The 19,865-nt window shown below is 41.9% G+C and overlaps 1 protein-coding gene across 1 annotated transcript; it reads left to right on the top strand.

The window, feature by feature from the left end:
- Window positions 1-42: 42 nt before the first annotated feature.
- On the top strand, window positions 43-19,474 carry pelp1 (proline, glutamate and leucine rich protein 1). Its single transcript, XM_067580284.1, has 19 exons — window positions 43-184; window positions 394-458; window positions 1,942-2,047; window positions 2,206-2,355; window positions 4,030-4,101; window positions 4,263-4,322; window positions 4,519-4,675; window positions 4,967-5,099; window positions 6,493-6,580; window positions 6,696-6,784; window positions 6,941-7,054; window positions 7,233-7,383; window positions 8,320-8,473; window positions 8,564-8,619; window positions 8,850-8,983; window positions 12,856-12,958; window positions 13,807-15,462; window positions 16,913-17,224; window positions 18,871-19,474. The coding sequence occupies exons 1-19, from the start codon at window positions 44-46 to the stop codon at window positions 18,961-18,963; spliced, it is 3,834 nt and encodes a 1,277-aa protein (XP_067436385.1). The 5' UTR covers window position 43; the 3' UTR covers window positions 18,964-19,474.
- The last annotated feature ends 391 nt before the right edge of the window (window positions 19,475-19,865 follow it).

Raw genomic sequence — 19,865 nt, 5'->3', positions numbered from 1 at the left:
ACCCCGTCGCATAGTGGTGACGTTCGCTTGGCGGAGAGGCAAGATGGCTACATCGGCTTGGCTGCATGGCCCATCTGCGATGCGACTAACAGAATGTTTGGTGTCGGTTCTGAAAGAGCAGCGTCCGGAGTATTTACCTGCTCTGTTGGCCAACTATAGAGAACATGGCGTGTTCCCGACACAGGTAGAGCCCGGCTCAGGGAAGCACGTTATCTCGGAAGCTAGTTACCTGTTAGCCTGCTGCCGCTGTGCTGCTGCTGCAGGCTGGGGGGCTTTGTAGTCCACTGAGCTAATGTTTGGAGACATTTGGGGGCTGTGTGTGTCACACAGGGGGGGTCAGGTGTTCCTGTTGTTGTCCACTATCAACTCACATCTGTGTTTATCTCTCTGCAGGGCGCGAGCGCCGTTGGGGGTCTCGTGGGTTTCAGCAATGCCAAACTGGGCTCGAGCAAGACCAAGTGAGAAAATGAATGTTTCATATTAACTGGAATATTATCTATCATAACATTTCAGTCAAGAGTAGCATAATGTGATGTTTTTGTTTCATTTTTTTGTGTTAGGGGATTTTATCGTTATCCTCAGTCAGTGTTGCTTATCTCTTCTAGAGTTTCCTTATGTAGCAAAAGGGCAGAATTTAAAGATCCCCTCCAGACATGTTTTAGGACACATATATATATATACATTTCCTCTGATTGGAATAATAAATTGTGTCTGACATTTTTTTCCACAAAAAATGTTGAGCCACCATGTTAAAAATCCTTAAAATGGCATCTCCTCCATCTACCTCATTAAAAATTCAGAACCTAGGAATGTGCAAACATGTTTATTTCAAACGTTTTCCTGTCAGAAAACAAACTCAGCACAGAGAAGCTCTGTAGGAACTGTAAGAATAGTAAACAGAACACATTTTTGACTGGAGGGGAACTTTAAACACTTCTTATTATGAGCATTTTAAAGTTTTAGAATACAGACAACAGGTACACAGCCTTAAGGGAAATTTCCCACAGTTCAGTTTGCATCACTTTTGGTGAGATTCATTATGTAACTAGAGTTAGGTGCATTTTCATTCTAAGATAATGCTTGGTATCATTAGATTTTTTTTCTAATAGTTGCTGTGCCAATATAATAACTGAGTTTGGGTACTAATACCAAAATGACACTTTTATTTTGACCCCTTACATTAAATAAAAAGCCTACATTCACCATGTCTAAACATGAGCACTGTACAAGAACTTTGCCTAAATAAAATACAGTCCAAATTTGTGATTTGAATCTACTGTCTGATCAAAGAATAAGTAATCAAGATTATGAAACAGCACCCATTCAGTGTTAACTTTCGTTCCTTGATGATACCCAGCTCTAATCATTGAAAGGTTAAAATTGGCATTTGAGAAACAAATCTTAACAAAATCCACAGTTACAGTTCGAGGTGTTAGAACTATTTCTCTTATTGCTTGCTCTGTAAACAATGCATCCACAAATGCCTCTGCCTGTTCATGTCTATTATGAGCTAACAACAAAACTAAACCTTTCAAATTCAAAATTTAAAAATAAAGATGAAGCATAGGGATGAAGTCTTCTATCATATTTTTTTCCCCTCAAAGTTTATGTAAATATGAATGTAGATTTGAATGAAAAAGTGCATCGATGTTTGTTCTTGACTTTTGAGAACAACATATGGTGAAGAGGAGCTAAGCAACTTATTGAATGATTCAGAGCTGTCAATCGCATTTCACTGATTTCATTCTCAAGAAGCTCAGTCTTGTAATCATTAGTAAGTGGAAATTTGACCTTTGACCTTTTTGTTTTAGGCTCCTGGGATGTGCAAAAGTCCCATTGAAAAGTTGAGAATTTCACCAACACTCATAGTTTTGTTTTTTAAGGTCACTGTGAATTCTGATTAATGAGAGGAATGGTGTGTGTGTGTGTGTTTTTGAATAGGTTTGAGGGACTCTGCCTGCTCTCCCTTCTTGTTAAGGACAGCTCCAGTGATCTGTTCCAGCAACACTGCCTTTCCTGGCTGCGCTCCCTGCAGCAGGTCATACAGGTAACATCCAGACACATGCGAGGGAATGCACAAAAACACACACTCTTCTTCATTAGTCTGTCTCCTCTATCACACCTAAATATGACTAACTAACTAGCCTGAAAATCTCCAGAGCTCAACAGTCTTTCCTCTGTGTATGTGGATGCTGTCATCCACAGTCTCAGGCTCCGGTTCAGACCATCCAGCTGGCTGTGAACATTCTGAAGGATTTGCTGCAGTACTCATCCCAGCTAGCAGAGCTGGCCAGAGAGGTTGGCCTCAACTCCGTCCTGGGTATCCTCACATCTCTACTGGGCCTCAAGACAGAGGTGAGGGAACTGTGCAGGGCCCTCCAAGTAATGAGGAGGAAGAATCAAGGTGGCTGGGGGCTAGATGATCATGACTGAAGGGCCACATGACAACACAGTCTTAAAATTCTTCTCAATAAAATAGAACTTCATCTGACAGATTACTTTTGGCTTGAGATACAAATATCTTTAAGACTGTTTGGGTGCTCCAAAACCTGAATGGCACAGTTCTATATGCTGCCTGCACTTTAATAGTGTTTCTCTGACCTTGCAGCTATATTACAAGCACACAGCCAAATGTAGCAAAGCCAAAGTCACATCACCATGTGGCCATGGCAACACAACCTTTTTTGTCACTCTTTACTAACTCACGCTGAAAGAATGAACTGATTAGTTGATTAACAGAAAATGGAAATCACTATGTGTAGATTTTTTATGTGATTAGAGCATTTTTCAAGTGATTCTGATCAAGAGTTTCACGATTTCGATTCTAAATCAAAAATCGATGGAAATGAGTGTTCAGTTTCAACCATTAAAAATCAAAAGTAGAATCGGCGATTTTCCCTGTATTTTCTTCCTCTTCACCCCTGCCTACTTGAAGAAAAGAAAAACAGCATCTCATAGACGACACAGCGTAGGTTACCGGTAGCCTGCAGCTGCATTTCTTTTCGAGACACCATGACCACTGCCAGAGTCAGAGATGATGGAGAAACAACAGAACTGGAGAATCCTCCTTTTTCCCTGAAGTCACAGGTGTGGCAACATTTGCCTTCCCCGTGAGTTGTGTAAACAACGAACGCATCGCTGACAGAAAAACCACAATTTGTAGGATATGCTACACACTTCTGTAAAGTTAGAAATATAATGACAGATTCAGAAATTACTGGATCAATAACTTATAAGCGAAATGTTGTTAAAACACAAACAACACCTCTTTTCTTCCATAGTGAGGTAGACAACAAGCTAAAACCTAATTTTCACCACAACGAGCCATCCTCCGAGCTGAACTAATAATGCTAGTCTCTTTTTACAGCAGACTGTGAGACAGGTGCACAGGGACGTCTACAAAGTGCAACACACATAAACTTTGTTTCCTGGTGGCTTTTTGCAGGTTGGGAAACTGTTGTTGTAAAGTACCCTTCTGCCATCTAGTGGTTTAACAGTTTGTTCCCATCTGACTGGTGAAATAAGTTATTGTTATTACATTTTAAATAAATTATTTAAATTAGTGCGTTACATTCCCAAAAAATATAGCACTTATATCACACTTGATATGATGTAGCTTATCCTTTTGAAGAGGAAATTGAAAATGTAAATGACAGTTGTCAGGGCATAAAACCATTGATCTGTTGATCTTTACAAATCAAGACTGGATATTCTAACAATGGCATAGCCGTCAGCACTGAAAAAAAGTTTAAATCAAATCAAATCCTGACACCCCAAATTCTGATGGCATATGTTTCTGTTTGTAGAAAAATAAGAGGTCTGGTGAAAACTCCTGGAGTCCCAGCATGCATTTCTGTCGGCTAAAGTATCTTTTTCTCAGCGCTACCCACTGGGTCGTCAAAACTTTACAGTGTCTTAAGGACTTAACGATCGATCAACTAATTGAAAAAGTAATCAATAGATGAATTGACAGTTGCTGCAGTCCTGATGCTAACCTGTTGAAGCCCTCTTTTCCTCTTGTGATGTCAGTGTGAGCTGGCAGCCATGGAGGGAATGACGGCCTGTATGACCTACTACCCCAGAGCCTGTGGATCCCTCAGGGTAAGACACACTCCTAGAGACACAAGACAGAGAAATGGAGGAAAAGTAAATGAAGGGGTTGTTTCTGGATGTAGAAACTTTGGCTTTGACTTTGTGTAAATTTTACTTTACTTTTAGATCATGTATATTTAGTCATTTGAGCTGTGATTTTTGTCTTTCAGGACAAACTGGGAGCCTATTTCCTCTCCAAAATGGACAGTACTAACAAGAAAACACAAGAGGTTTGTGATTGTGTTCTGTGTTGAGGTGAACATAATGTAGGGAGTTACCTTACATGATTTCTGATTATCTAGAAGATATAAGTTTTGTTTTTTTTAGACTCTGGTCCAAGTTTAAATACAGCAAATGGAAGTGAAGCATCAGAATTCAAGCTGTTGTTTTTGTCTCTCTGTCTCTTCCTTCCTTCCATTCTGTCAGGTGGCCTGTCAGTGTTATGCCCGCCTCCCCTGTCTGGGGGGGCTATTGGACAGAGGGGTGGGTGCTGGCAGAGCTGAGGGATGGACCAGTCAGATTCACTGCCTCCTGGCCTCAGCCAATGGCCTGCTGTCTCAGATCTACCAGGGTTCAGAAACAGGTACATCCTCTATGCTTATTCCCTTTGCCATACAGAACAAACACAGTGGCTACAAAGACAGTGTTTGTACTGGAAATAGATCTGCTCATTTACACAGCTGATATGTCATAAGTTGTTAGATAAAATGCAAATGTACACCAGCCAGTAAATCCTTCAGCTTTCTGCTGGTTACGGCTTCTGTCACCCGTCTGTGTTTTCAAGCTCTTTAGTTTTGTCTTCACCATGATCTGTGCACATGTGTATTATGCTCTGTCACGGCAGTTTGTGAAAAAGTACTGTTTGATGTGACAGATGGAACGGTGCAATATGAAGGTCCGGGGGTGGAGCTGGCCTTTCCTCATCTCGACCAATCAGATCCCCTTCTGCTCCTGCAGCTCCAGCACAGATACACAGCTGTCTGCCTGGCTCTCAAACACACACTCAGGTACAGCACACAAATACACACTACAATGTGAACACAACCTCAAAGGAAAAATCCACTTAGAGGGTCAGTTCACCCAAAACACTAAAGAAATTCTTATTTACCTCCAGTGGTACTAAGCCATTACTGTACAGTAGTTCTGGTTGGAAATGCCAAAGCAAAGATGTTTGTCCAGCAGAGGGCAGTGTTTATTTCTCAACAGTGAAATGACTAGCACATTTCTTGGAAACCCTATCAAAAATGTGTATTCATGTTATGGGTTATGTAAAGAAAGTTAATATTAGCCAATATAGCCTTGTCAGATTTTTTAAAATGCCAAATATCAATATTGTTATCATTATGATAGTAAATGACTGCATTTATATAGAGCCTTAATTCAAAGCTGCTCAGACAGTTCCAGTTTGAGGATGACAGTTTTTTATTAGGGCCCATCTAAAGATCTTTGCGATGCAAAGTTATCAAAATTGTGACTTCATTGTAATCTGTTGCCATGGTGACGCAGAAAATTCAATGTTTCGTCATGAAAAAGTAGTTGTTGTAACTCAAATATACATCATTCAACCTACCCCAAATTTCTCCTGCTTAATGAGAGTCCTGACCTGAACACATCTACATGTCAATATTGAGTCTTAGCCATAGCGCCGCTTACTGGCAACAGGAAGTTACAGGTGCTTTACTTTTACAAGCTTTGCCTAGCAGGTTAACCAGATCCACCTCGACTTTGGTCAGGAAAGTCTTAAGACATTGAGGATTCTATATTGTGAAGCTTTTGAGTTTTCATTGAACGCATTTGCTGTGGCAACGTGTTGAATTTCGCCATGAAAAACAAACTATTGTAACTTGATTCCAGATCATCAGATCTTTCCCACATTTTATGTTTGATAAGAGTCCCGGTCTGACATGTACAGACCAACATTGAATCGTAGTAATAGCGCTAATTACTAGCAACAGGAAGTTATAAACCCTTTACTTTTACTAACTACTCCTAGCAAGTTAACCAGATCCACCAAAAATTTGTTCAGCTAAGTTGTAAGTCCTTGATAATGCTAAATAGTGAAGCTTTTGAGTTTTCAAACTTGGCACACGTGTCAGAAGGGGAGTATTTTGTTGTCTGATATGGGTCTTGGGCTTAGGGAGGGCGCCACCTACTGCCAACAGGAAGTCAGCCTTACATGACAAACATCATCCAATTTACATGGTGTGATATACGCATGATATACAGCAGTGTACAGATATATACAGTGTTCTCTAGTGCCACATAGTGGGCACAGGAGGTGATATTTAACTCTTTCCTGCAACGTCCGATAAGAGTCCAGGCATGAAGACATCTACATGCATACAATAAAAACAGCTTTAATTCATACCTGTGTTTACCGCTCTTATCTCCATCTATCAGGGTGGATCCAGCCTCAGCTGTGCGTCTGCCTGTCAGACCCATACTCAACCTCGTGTGTCGAGCCCTCGCTGTCAGCTCCAAGAGCATAGTGAGCACACATTCACACACACACACACACTCAATATTCCACAATTATCATCAATGTCTGACTAAAAGGGACTAAAAGCCATGTTTTGAATAGAGCCTGTGTGTTTGTGTGTCAGAATTTAACAGGAGATGGAAGTGTGAGGTTACTGGTCCTGCCCATCATACACACCAACACACTGGAGGTCCTATCAGCTCTTATCACAGCGTGAGTAGGGATGCACATAAACTGTTTTGTTTTTAAGTTCATAGACATCATTTGAAGTAGCTGGATGATTCTGAGAATGCAAGTACACAACATAGCAGTTGAAATGTTGTGTTGATGGTTGTGTGATGTTGACACTGTGTATTGTATGTATTGCAGTGTACGTAGCGGCATGGTTCAGTATGCAGCCGTACTACAAAGGCTGTTTTCCCAAACTCTGTCTGCCTGGACACCTCTACCTGAAGCCAGCCTGGGACAGCAGAGAGCCTACAGGTAACTGACAGACTTGGTTGATACACAGTTGTGGTTCGATAAGGTGCTGAAGCTATTCAGATATCCTTAAGCAAAACGGGGAGCCAGCAGGGTGTTGATGATGTGGTAACCTGAGATTGTGATGAGGTGGCTGAAGAATTTGAATCATGTTTCTGGTGTCTTTTTGTTCCTCCTGCAGCTCTGTGCGGGTGTCAGTGTACAGAACCTTAGAGCTCTGGGTCCAGGTGGCTGGAGCTTCTGCTAGCATTCTTCAGGGAAGCCCCGGTCACTCAGAACTCCTTTTTAGCCACCTGATCGGTGACATCACACCAGGGGCAGAGTCTGTCAAGGTGAGTTCAAGTTCCATATAGTTCATTTAAATTTACTTAAGAACCATATATTTTACACAAAAAATACCTTGTTTTAGCAATCAGCTTTTCAAAACCTGTAGGTACCAGTAGTTTGTAGGAGCAGGTGTCTGTTTGCTGTGACTGTAATGTAATGTAAATACTGTAATGACCTTTTAAAAATCATTGCATGTGCAGTACCAGTGAAAAGTTTGGATACGCCTTCCCATTGCCTTGAATGAGAAAGTGTGTTCAAACTTTTGATTGTAAATGTGAAAGAAAAACTATATTGGTTCCACGCTTTCCATTGATGTTTGTCCAACAACTGTACTGCACTCAACACACTCACCTACCAAACAGAACATAAAAATGACTAGAGCTGCAACAATTAGTCAATTAATCAATTAGTTGTCAACAATTAAATAAATCGGCAACTATTTTGATTATCGTTTTGAGTCATTTTTCTTAAGAAAAAATGTCCAAATTCTCTGATTTCAGCTTCTCAAATGTGATTATTTTCTGGCTTCTTTAGTCCTCTATGACAGTAAACTGAATATCTTTTGGGTTGTGGACAAAACAAGACATTTGAGGACGTCACCTTGGGCTTTGGGAAACAGCGATCAACATTTTTCACCATTTTCTGACATTTCATGGACCAAACAACTTATTTGTTAATTGAGAAAATGATCAACAGATTAATCGATAATGAAAATAATTGTTAGTTGCACCCCTAAAAACGACAATGCTTGATACAGTGTCGTCTTTCCTATAACATTATGTATATTTATTACATTTTGGTTGGTAAAACACAGTGGATGCCAACAGTGCAGAACCTAGAACCAGACCTTTACATGTTCTTACAAGTTAAAGTTAGGGGAAGCTCCAGGTTATAGGTTGTTAAGTTTGAAAAAGAGCTCTCTGTGTTGGCTTGTCCTCCAGCTCCGGGCGGGTCTGTCAGCTGATGTGGTTCCTGGAGGGAAACCAGGCCCTCGGAGGACAAAACCATTGGTCATGGCAGATTCAGTGGGGCCGTCACTCCAGAGGAAAGGAGACCTGTTGGCCAATCAGGATACTTGCATTTCAGCCCTGAGGGGTGAGACCCTGCCTCAGTCTGATGACAGAATGGTGTGCTGGTCTTCTGTAAATTTGGTTTAATCACACAGATGTTTTCTTTTTTTTACAGCATTAAGACACATCATACTGACGAGTGGTACACTGCTAAAGGATGATATACACAAGGTAAGGATGAGCTGACCAGTGCAATGAGCTGCTGTAGTAAAAAACCTGCACTCTCATAAATAGCACTGGACTGGGCGCTGTGGAGAATCATTATGTTTGGAATTGTCTGTGGTTTACTGTGGATGTTATGCTCTTAGACAAGATGATGACATTGATAGCTCCTCTTTTCTGCCCATTTCAGAATGGATACCTCATTCTCAAAACCGTCTGTTTTTTTTATTTTCTCATAGCGTCTCCATGACGTGGTGCTGCCGCTGTGTGTGCGTCTGCAGCAGCAGCAGTCCAGCAGCAGCACTGCCTGTGAATCTGCAGGCGGCGTCAGCGGGCAGTATGGCAGTGCCCTCACCCGACGAGAACTATACAGGTAGCACCTTCGTTCACACCACACAATCCAAGTACAGTTCAGACAGTAAGTATCTGGACAGTTCAACGTTTTCTGTTCTTAAGGCTGTGTGCTTCAGCACATTCAATATGAAATAAAATAATGGATACTACATTAAAGTGCCAATTCTCAGCTTTAATTTTAAGTAGGTTTACATCAATACAGAAAGAACCAAGTGAGAGATATAGCCCTTTTACCACGTACTGCACAAAGTTTGGGGTGTTGCAGTGTTTTGGCATCTGATGCTTTAGACACTTAATCTGTAGCTTTAACTGGATTTCCTCGATCGTACCTTTACAACACACCCCCACCAACGCAGCCCCTGCACTGTTTTAACGCAGGGCTGTTTTCAGTCTGAATGCAGCTTAAACGGGACCTATTATGCTTTTTCTTATTTTCAGTCATATATATAATATGTTACAATGTCGGATGTTCATATTGAAAGTGGCCAATGTGTCAAATAATGAGTTAAACATATGTATATGTAATCCCTGTGAGCGAAAAGGACTGGTATCAGCTGATTAAGTAAGGAACATGTTTCATTTCCTGTAAAGCAGGAAATGTTGGGTTTGCATCAGTAGCAACTTAACACAACTCTGATACATGTTGCCCGTAGGAAAGCTGGCCAATTAGAACAGAGTGGGCTCATCGGGAGGGGGGGCCTTAAAGAGACAGGAGCTCAGACGGACTGTAAAGAGAGAAACGCTATACTGAGGGGCTACATAAAGGGTCATTATAAGATAAATAAGGAGGTTTTGAACTCTAGTGGAGTCCAAAAATAAATATTTAGAGCTGGAAATGAACGTAATAGGTCCTCTTTAAGACACAGTATTCCTGGTTCAAATCAAAGGAGACACCTTTGTTGTATGTCGTTGTCCCTCTCACCTCATTTCCTGTTAGCTTCAGTTATAAATAAAGGCAAAATGCCCCCAAAATACATAAAGACGGATGAGAAATTAAAGGAAAAACCCGAAACATAACGAATGCAGATGCTTCCACACAGGTGCACTGCCTGGTACAATCAAGCAATTAACATCCAATCATGCTCTGTGGCATGTATAAATATGCTGAGCAGGCCCAGTTTTGGCTAGTTGAACACCTATGGATGATTTTAGGCCGATGTGTTAGACAGCGCTCTCCACCACCACCATCAAAACACCAAATGAGGAAATATCTTTTGGAAGAATGGTTGTCCATCCCTCCAGTAGAGTTCCAGAGACTTGTAGAATCAATGCCAGGGCACGTTTAAGTTGCTCTGGCAGCGCGTGGTGGCCAAACACTTTACGAAAACACTTTATGTGGGTTTTTCCTTTAATTTGTCGCCCATCTGGGAGGAGCAATACAAACTTTATCACAAGAACCAGTGGTAACAAAAAATATAAACTTATGGAATTAGATATTAGAAGTTAACTAGAAAAGGCAATTTCTGAAGAAATTGCAGTGTGACTGCTGGCTGTTGAAAGGCTGACGCCTTTGAATGTATGAGTGGGAATTGGGATGGTCAAATTAGGAAATCTCAATCAGCTGTTTTGACTTTGAATTCTTCGACAGCGTTCCATGAAAACTCTTCGAGCACCCCTAGCACCTCCAAAACTGCATTTGAATCGGTAAAATCAAAACAATGAAAGCTGCAAGCAACAATGAACAGGCCCTTGCACTTTGTGTGCGTCAGAGGTAGCGGCAACTGTGGTATCACTACTGGAGGTCGGTTGACATGGCTCTCAATTTTCAGGACTAATGGACACTGTAAATGGGTAGAATATTATTTACTGTGGGCAGCATGTGGTGCTGGAGATGACATATTAGAAATTGGGTGTACACTGAACTATGTGTCATTTAGGTTTCATTTCCTGTTGCCCATAGGCAATACTACATAACTGAAATTTTAATGCAGCAATACATTTACCTGAGGGCAACTGATATGGATATACATTTTCATGAATATTGGACATTGCACATAGGAGTTAAATGTCACTTCCTGTGTTCACTATGTGGCACTAGAGAACACCCACTAATTATTCATCATGTTGCTGTATATATCGTAGACCACACCATGTAAATTTCATGTAAATCAGATAATGTTTGTCACATAAAGCTGACTTCCTGTTGTAAGTTGGGAGCACTATGACTCAATATTGACATGTAGATGTGTTCAGGCTTGGACTCTTACCAAGCATGAGAAATTTGGGGAACATAAGGCAATGTGCAGTGGAGTTACAACAACTTCCTGTTTCATGTTTTGGGCAAAATTGACCAGCATGCCACACCAAGGGTGTTTCATGAAGACTCAAAAGCTTCACAATTTAACATTGCAAAGATCTTTGGATGTAACCTACCAAATTTGAAGTTGTTCGTGTTAAATCTCTAGGAGGAGTTTGTTAAAGTGCAATGCCTGTGAATTGCCTCACTTTGGGGAAAAAATTGCAAAGTAAACTCAAAATGGCTGACTTCCTGCTGGACTTATGGTACGGTTCCAAAGTTTCAAGCACCCCTAGCACCTCAGAAATGTAATAAGTAGCTAGGGGGCGCTATAGAGCTGACGTGCCACACCCAAAGCCAATTGCAGTGTTTCCCATACATTCATTTATTTGTGGCGGACCGCCACAATAAAACTTTGCCCGTCAATCTATTTTTGGAGCTGCGCGCCCTGCTCTCATGCTCTGTCTCTGTGATGTACTCCCAGACGCAAAAACCTGCACCAACTCATTCTGTGCTGCACACAAACACCCTGCTCTGAGCTCTCTCTCTCTGAGCTTACCCTGCAATCACATCACACCATCTACACTTGAGAGGCATGGTCGTACTATCTCCACTTAAAACCTTAAACACTTAAAGATCGATTGTGTGTCTACATCGCTTTGTAAAGCGCCGACCATAGACTGTAAAAACAAGGGAATTCATGGTGCATTCAGTTGCACATCATAAACTCTAAAATCTACATCACTTTGTACAGCAAAGCGTGTGAGACTTCATGGTGCATTCCAGTGCACCTCATAAACTCAGACATCTATACTCGAATAGCCACAAAGATTGTTTAAAATGGGAAAGTTTTCATTTTTTTTGTCTTATTTTGCTTTGTTGAAATACATACATCTGTCATTACTTTATTGTCCTTTCACTGCAGCATTTTTAATAATCACATATCAAAGCAAAACCATAGTAGCAATCTTCAAACTTCCATAAAATAATCAAATCAAATTGTTAGCAGCAGTTATCAGCAATGTACAATGAGTCTCTAGGTGTCTTCGTGATGATTGTTGTTTTACTGCATTTTTTAAAATTAAATGCTAAAATCGTAACAATAATACCCCATTCATTTCTACTATGAAGGTGCTAGCTCCAGGCACATTTTAAATATTCTATTAAAAAATCTCATCAAATTGTCATCGGCAAATTGAACCCCCCACCCCCTGGTCAATTACTACCACAAATAGAATCTGATTCTGCGGGGAAACGCTGAATAGTGAAACCCGCTACTAAAGTTTGTTTCATGGTTTGTTGACGTGGCCTCCGAGTGGCCAGAAGTTGGATATGATGCAGTTTCCTGAAGCTAACCAATCAGAACAGAATGGACTGTTTCAGACAAAGGCTGAACTGAGGGGGTTGCATAAAGGGCCAGTATAAGATAAATAGGAGTTTTTAACTGTAAATCATGCAAAGATATTCCAGTAGAGCCCCAGAATATAAATATTGACCTGGAAATGTGCTGAATATGTCCTATTTAATATTGATCAATTGCAAAATAACCAAAATGATTATAATCAATATAAGGAATTTTAACCTATAAGAGAGTGTTGTATAGTGTAATGTCAGTGTAGAAGTTATGTAATTGTTTTGTCTGTGTGGATTTGCAGGTTATTGCTGGCTCTGGTCCTGGTCCCATCACCCTTTTGGCCCCCACCTCTGACCTGCGCTGTGTCCATCCTCAGCAACTGTCGCACCGACCGAAACCTCAAGGTGACTGCTCTGAGGGAGAGAGAGAATGATTAAGGGAGGGAGGGAGGGAGACAATGGACAGTAGTGGAAGTGTGTTATTCAGTACTCAGTCCTTTGGTCAGAGTTGGGTATTGAGAACCAGATCTGAATTGGAACCAGTTCTATATCTAAATAAAATGGAATTGTTTAAAAATACATATAAAAAATATGTTGTTCAGATTTTGATGGGATGTTAAAGAAGCAGTTTGGTAGGCTGAATTCTGGGCAAAAAAAGGAGATGTTTATTGACAAAAATATTCATGAAACAGGCAAAAATGAACCCTGGGAAATTCAACAAATATAACTTAAACCTGCAATGTGTAACTTTTGTCTTCTCCTTCCGGCTGAGTAATTACAAAAACATTGTCGACATGTGCTTCATGACGTATGCCAACCTGGTCTCACCCAGCCAGCAGCTCCTCACAGCTCCGAAAATGTCGGAGCAAATTTCCAAATAGGCATTATTTGGATTAAACTGACCACATATTGGGAATCTAAATGGTTAATTTCATGCCTTAAAAAATGTTAAAACTTCATAAAGTGACACATTAATAGTCCTACAGTGAAAATTACAGCTGTTAGCCATGCAGTATGCCTTTTGGTCTGATAAAGATACCCGAGGGCCGAGCATCCATCAGGAAGGGTCGGGATGCCAAACATGATTTCCCCGCTATGCTGATACAAAGCTTTAAAAATTGATAATGCACAATATGCAAACAGCACCACACACTGAAGCAGAGTGTCATGTACTCTGCTGATGTCTGTACTGGTTATTTTGTTGTCTGTTGTATTAATTTTTTAATGACTCTCCCTCCTCTTTTCCCTGTCAGGTGTCTTCATTTTGTTCTGAGGCTCTGACCATCTGCAATGCCCTCCTCCACCCTCGCACTCCCTCCATCGCACTCCCCTTACCACCCCTCGCCCTGAAACCCACCCCAACCGCTCCCGTCCTCTCCTCCTCCCAGGGACCAACCCCCGGACTCACCTTGCCAACCCTCCTAGGAGGCCCAGCCCCTGGTCCTCCCTTCCCCACTCGTCACTCCCTCGGCCTGGGTTCCACCTCCCTGCTGGGCTCTCTGGAGAACCACCTCTCCCTTGTTCCGGGGTTGCCGGGCCAGGGCCATGGGCCAGGCGACATGATCCTGTCTCCACACACACACCACCAGCCAGACCTCGCTGGGCTGGGCCCACCAGAGGGGCAGCGACCCGTGTTTGTCCGCTACGACAAAGAGGAAGCGGAGGACGTGGAGATCTCTCTGGACAGCGACTCAGACGACAGCGTGGTCATCGTTCCTCCAGGGATGCTCAACATGGAGAACCAGCAGGATGAGACGGCAGCAGCAGCAGCAGCAAACTCCCAGAACCTGTCCTCCACTGCACCAGGGGGTGCTACTGTCACACTACCAGGAGGTGAATCTGTCACCATGGTCCCCACCACAGCAGCAACAACCACAATAGACGGAGTCTCCCTCCCCAATGACCTCGCCACCTCCTCCCCCCTCCTCACCACCTCCACCACCCCTATTAACTCCTTCCCTCCTTCCGGCGCCTCAGTGGTCTCCCTTGTTCCACCTTTGAACTCCAGCACACTCACAGCTCCACCTGGCAGTTTGGGGGACTCATTGCCTGGCAGACCCCAGCTCCAGCAGATGCTGATGCAGCCCTCCTCACAAGGCCAGCCAGGCCCCATGGGTATCCCCCTCCAAATGCACCAGCTGCAGAACCAGCTGAGCCAGCAGGGAAGGCACGTCCACCAGCACCCGCCACCACCTGCCAGCAACGAAGACTCCACCGTCATCAACATCAACAGCACCGATGATGAGGAGGAAGAGGAGGAGGACATGGAGGATGACGAAGAGCTGGAGGAAGATGAGGAAGATGAGGAAGGGATGGACGAGGAGGACGAGGTGAGCGATTTCGCAGAGGAAGAGTTCTATGACGGGGAGGAGTACGACGATTATGACGAAGAAGAGGGAGAAGAACTTGAGGATGAGGAGGAGGAGGAGGATGGGGACATACCTCCTCTGGAGGGAGCGGAGGACAAGTCAGGAGAAGCGGGCATAGAGGAGGGGAAGGTGCTCCGAGCAACGGTGGATGAAGGAGGGATGGCTGGATTCAGCGTGGAGGGAGAGGCGGAAGGAGGGATCGAGGAGATCCAGACCAACAGAGCGATGTTCGGAGAGGACAGGATGAAGGTGCAGGAGGTGGAGAGCATCGGAGTCCTGGAGGAGACGAGGGAAGGGGAGGGAGAGGAGGACGAGAGCGAGAGGATGGACGACCCCACCATGCCCCAGATCCTGTGCGTCACCGGAGGAGCGCTGGAGGAGAGGGAGGAGACGGAGAGGGAGGGAGGGGGAGCAGCAGCAGCAGCAGGAGGAGGAGGAGGAGGAGCACTGCAGGAGGAGACTAGCTCGTGGGAGCAAGGAGCCAATGAAGTGGAGCTGACTGCCGCCTCAGAAGAACGCACAACTAATCAGAATCAGCAGGTAGATATCACAACTTTATGTCACATCTGAAGCATTCGGACAACTTCAGAGCGCTGAAGTAGTTTGACATACAAACATGATGGAAGGATAAAGAAACGACTAGAGAAATGTAAACAAAAAGGAGCTGTAATCAGTGAGAAGACCATTACCATTTGTTGAAATATAAGCAGTGCAAGCAGTTCAAGCGTTAGCGGAAGTATAAGCACTGAAATTAGTAAAATTGTTTTAGCTGAAAGGAGGTGAAAGGAAGGATGTGTGATGATATCGTTCAAAGGAAGAGCTGATGAAGTTCTTATTTTGTAGACGTTTATTAGACGATGGCCATCGGGTCCATTCCATGTATAAAGATGGTCTGGGCACCGTACCCCTGTCAGTGCATAGCTTATATGGGGTTACACATCTGTATCTTATCACATGAATAACATAGGTTTTTCATGGGCACTAGGTCAGTAGGGAGCCCTCCAATCAAGTGGTTGACAGCTACCTCACAACATATTATGTGTCACAACATACCACATCTGGAACAGTTCCAAACTTGACCATAAACCCATTATTTGTATTTAAAGGTCCCCCCAAGAAGGGCTATAACATATTACCTAAAATGACATGCAAATTATGGAATATTTAGGTCCCATGTCCAACATCCAAAATCAGTGAAATACATAGGGTCAGATAAAAGTCATACTAACAGGAGGTGAAGAGTCACTTAAGGGTTCAGTATGTCTCATGCAACTGTGGAAAGATAGAGGTAGAGGTGGTTTCAGACACTGTCCGACCCTCTGACAAGCACTTTGCTTCAAGCATCCTGCCTGAAGAGCGTTAAAGTACTCGCACAGATCCAGAAAAGGACAGAAGGATTCATAAAACAAAGCAAGCCCCAATAATGAGTCTTATGAAAGGACTTGAAGTGGCTTTTCATCAATAAGCATAGAAATGAGCTGTAGTATGGTGAAAGGAGCTGAACTTTGATTTGAAATGTACATGTACTGAATCAGGTGTAATCCTGATATAGATCATTTCATATCCTGATACCTGTCCTGATAGAGCACATTTCAATCCAATGAATTAATAGTACGTTCCTCACATTCCTCATGTTCTTTCTTCACAGCTCTGAAAGAACATACATCCACTTTTACACTTAGTTATGTTGTCAAACTGTACAGAGCATCTTAGGATGATAAGTCTCAGTGTTTTATCATGACTACTCCTCCTTCATCCAGCTTCTAGTTGACATTTAGGTGATGGCAGCAGACATTAGATCACAAAAACATAATAGATTAAATTCAAATGGAACTTCTGGTCTGACTCCCAGAATGTCAGAATGTTTCTCTATTGAACTTTATCTGTGTTTTTCTTCCATTATGCGTGTTTTTGTTCCATTGGTGTTGATAAATGAAGCTGGTATTGTTACAGTGTTGTTACAAGGAAACTGAGGTCTTCCTCTCAACAGGAGCCAGGGGATGAACCTACACAGGAAGCCAGTGTGAACGATAACCAGCCATCCAGTCATCAAGAGGAACAGCTGGCAGCTATTCAAGAGGGGGACTCGGCGTCGTCTGCAGATCCTGAAACCTCTACAGGCCTGAATACAGAAGAGCAAGTGGAGACGGATGCTGAGAAAAGAGACAAAACGGAAGCAGAACAGCAGGAGACACAGGGAGGAGTGGGAGACAGTGATGGAGAAGAGGGAAAAGGAGTGAAAAGAAAGAGAGAGGAGGTGCACAGGGAAGACGAGGCGGGACAAACCCCCGAGAAGAAAAAGGTAAAAATTCATGACTAATTTCACATTAATATAATCATTTAAGGTACAGGAAACTTGATTTCGAACCACATTGTTTGCAGATTTATGTAGGTAAACATGTTTTACTCAGCAAAGTATTTCTATATAAATACAGTCCATTTACCATTATTACAGTTAGATTCAAATAAAATCAAGAACACTAATTGAATAATTGAAATAATAACCTCAAAAGAACCACATAACAAATCCATGTGTCAAGAACTGTATCAGTTGTTGCCAACTATTAAACTATTGAAACGGCCTTTTGAATATTTGCTACCACCACCAAGACCTGCACCTGCAGCACTTCCATCCAGGCTGCGCTTTAGGCTTCTGTGCTCACCACGGACGCCCTCCTACTCGTAGCCTTCTCAACTGTTGTTGCCAGCAAAGGCCGGGTATGGGCCTGACGCTCTAGTGCCATCTATTTTCAGGGCGAGTTGATTGGGCAGGTGAGTCGGGCTTCACCCTCTGACTGGCGTGTGCACTAGACTCCTTTGTCCTGCAACTATTTTGATAACCGATTAATCGTTTTGAGTCATTTTTTAAGAAATAAAAAAAGTCCAAATTCTCTGATTCCAGCATCTCAAATGTGAATATTCTAATATTTTCTGCTTTCTTTAGTCCTCTATGACAGTAAACTGAATGTCTTTGGGTTGTGAACTGTTGGTTGGGACAAAACAAGACATTTGAGAATGTAATTTATAGACCAAACAACTAATCGATTACTCAAGAAAATGACAGATGAATCAATAATGAAAATAATCGTTAGTTGCAGCCCTACATGTGTCTGATGTTGCTATGGCAACATGAATCATGGCACACAGTGTAAAGGTAACAGGATTCTTGCAGATGTAAATTGTACTTTTAAGCCAGATGAATGCTCAAGTGTTCATTTTGGCACCTGATTTTGATTTAGTTTTGTCTTAGTGTTATTTGTTAGTTTTAGCCAAAAAAAAAAAAAATTAAAAGACATTGTAGTCTAATTTTCAAGTCTCATTTATTTCACACATTTTTCATTTTTATGTCTGTTAAGCACTTTGAAGCTACAGCTTTTGCCATGTTTGCTGTGTGAGCAAAGATATTACTCGTGCTCACTACTAGATGTAAAACTAGAAAACAACCAAATATTTGCAGTGTGTTTCTCTATTTGGTCGTGTTTTCTCACTATACTTTTGTTTTGTGTATTTGTATGTATTTTCTAAATTACAGTTAGGTCACCATACAAATGTCCAGGTTACACAAACTTCATTTGAAGAGAAAATGAAGGTGAATCTGTTGTTAACTTGACCCGCTTCCTGCTTCAGCTTTGACATGCTGTACTTACTGTAGTTAGTTTTGTATGAAGTCGAATGAATTACATGGGAATAATTGCAGAACATGCATTTAGTAATCAATTCATAATTTAGAGTTTTCTGTACCTTTTTTTTCTGTCTGAAACCAAAACTTACACCATCAGAATCATTTGAAGGATGCCATAATCACTTTAAAAATTCTATACATGTTGGCTTTAAAATATTAATGTAGAAACATTTCCCATCAGTTCCCCTCCCTCAGCATCAGGCTCCTCCCTAACGACAGATCACAGCATGTTTCATCGCTTGTCTCTCTTGTCATGTGTCCCTCAGCTGGATGATGAAGCCATGGCCTCCATGTTGGCTGATTTTGTCGCCTGTCCGCCTGATGATGAAGACGGTGCTTCTGGATCCAACCGCTCATAAACACTTGCCAACCCAGAACTGATGTGAAGTTACCACGGATACGGCAGATACTGCTAGGATACTGTATCATTAGTGACATTTTCAAGGTTTAGTTTTTTTCAAACATCTCTCATCATTTACATCAGAGTCATTCATCACAGTGTTCACATTCATACCGGTAGAAGTGTGGCCTCCAGTTTTCTTACTTTTAACATTATCGCTAACTTCCAACTACATGATGTGGGATGTGGGAATACTTAGGGAAAGGGAAGTCAGACATTTTATTGTGTCACATCACCCAGCTTGTAATTGATAAGAACTAGTACATGAGCTAAAAGAAGTCAGTGCATTTGAGGTGAAGCTATATGAAAGGTATTACCAGAAAGCTAGCCTTTGTTCTTGTATACAGTGCATATTATCCTACAGGTAGTGTCCTAAGTGGCTTTCTCTGAATTATATGTATCTTTTATGCTCTTTATGTTTTGTCATCACTGTCATATGCTTTGTTATAAAAAAAAAAAAAAAAAGTAAAAAAAAATACTTGACATTGCTTTTTTCCCCCCTGCATCACAACATGAACTCAGGTTTCACCTTACACAAGGTCACAAAGTGAGGTCTGTTATCAGGAAACTCTTTGGAAGAACACAATACTAAACTTGATAATGAACTTCCTTTTCCTGTCTTGAGCAAAACAAACTAAATTCCATTCACCACCGTTGTACTGAGGTGAAGACAGAAATCTTAAAAGCTGGACACATAAAACCAAAACTATTTGACCAGACAGATACAACTAGAGAGAAAAAGAAGAAAGTGTTTGTACTTTAGGTGAACTTACTCTTTACAGTGAGACTATCAAGTGTTCATCAGTTTCATACTAAATACTAACTGTATATAGTATACTCTATATATTAAAGGACAGGTTC

The sequence above is a fragment of the Thunnus thynnus genome, chromosome 22 (genome assembly GCF_963924715.1).
Source record: "Thunnus thynnus chromosome 22, fThuThy2.1, whole genome shotgun sequence".
Lineage (NCBI taxonomy): Eukaryota > Metazoa > Chordata > Actinopteri > Scombriformes > Scombridae > Thunnus > Thunnus thynnus.
This window is presented reverse-complemented; position numbering and strand designations above follow the sequence as displayed.

Coding starts and splice junctions, on each gene's coding strand:
- pelp1 (XM_067580284.1), top strand. CDS start 44: ATGGCTACATCGGCTTGGCTGCATGGCCCATCTGCGATGCGACTAACA. Junction 5,100..6,492: donor GCTCTCAAACACACACTCAG/GTACAGCACACA, acceptor TCCATCTATCAG/GGTGGATCCAGCCTCAGCTG. Junction 6,785..6,940: donor CTATCAGCTCTTATCACAGC/GTGAGTAGGGAT, acceptor TATGTATTGCAG/TGTACGTAGCGGCATGGTTC.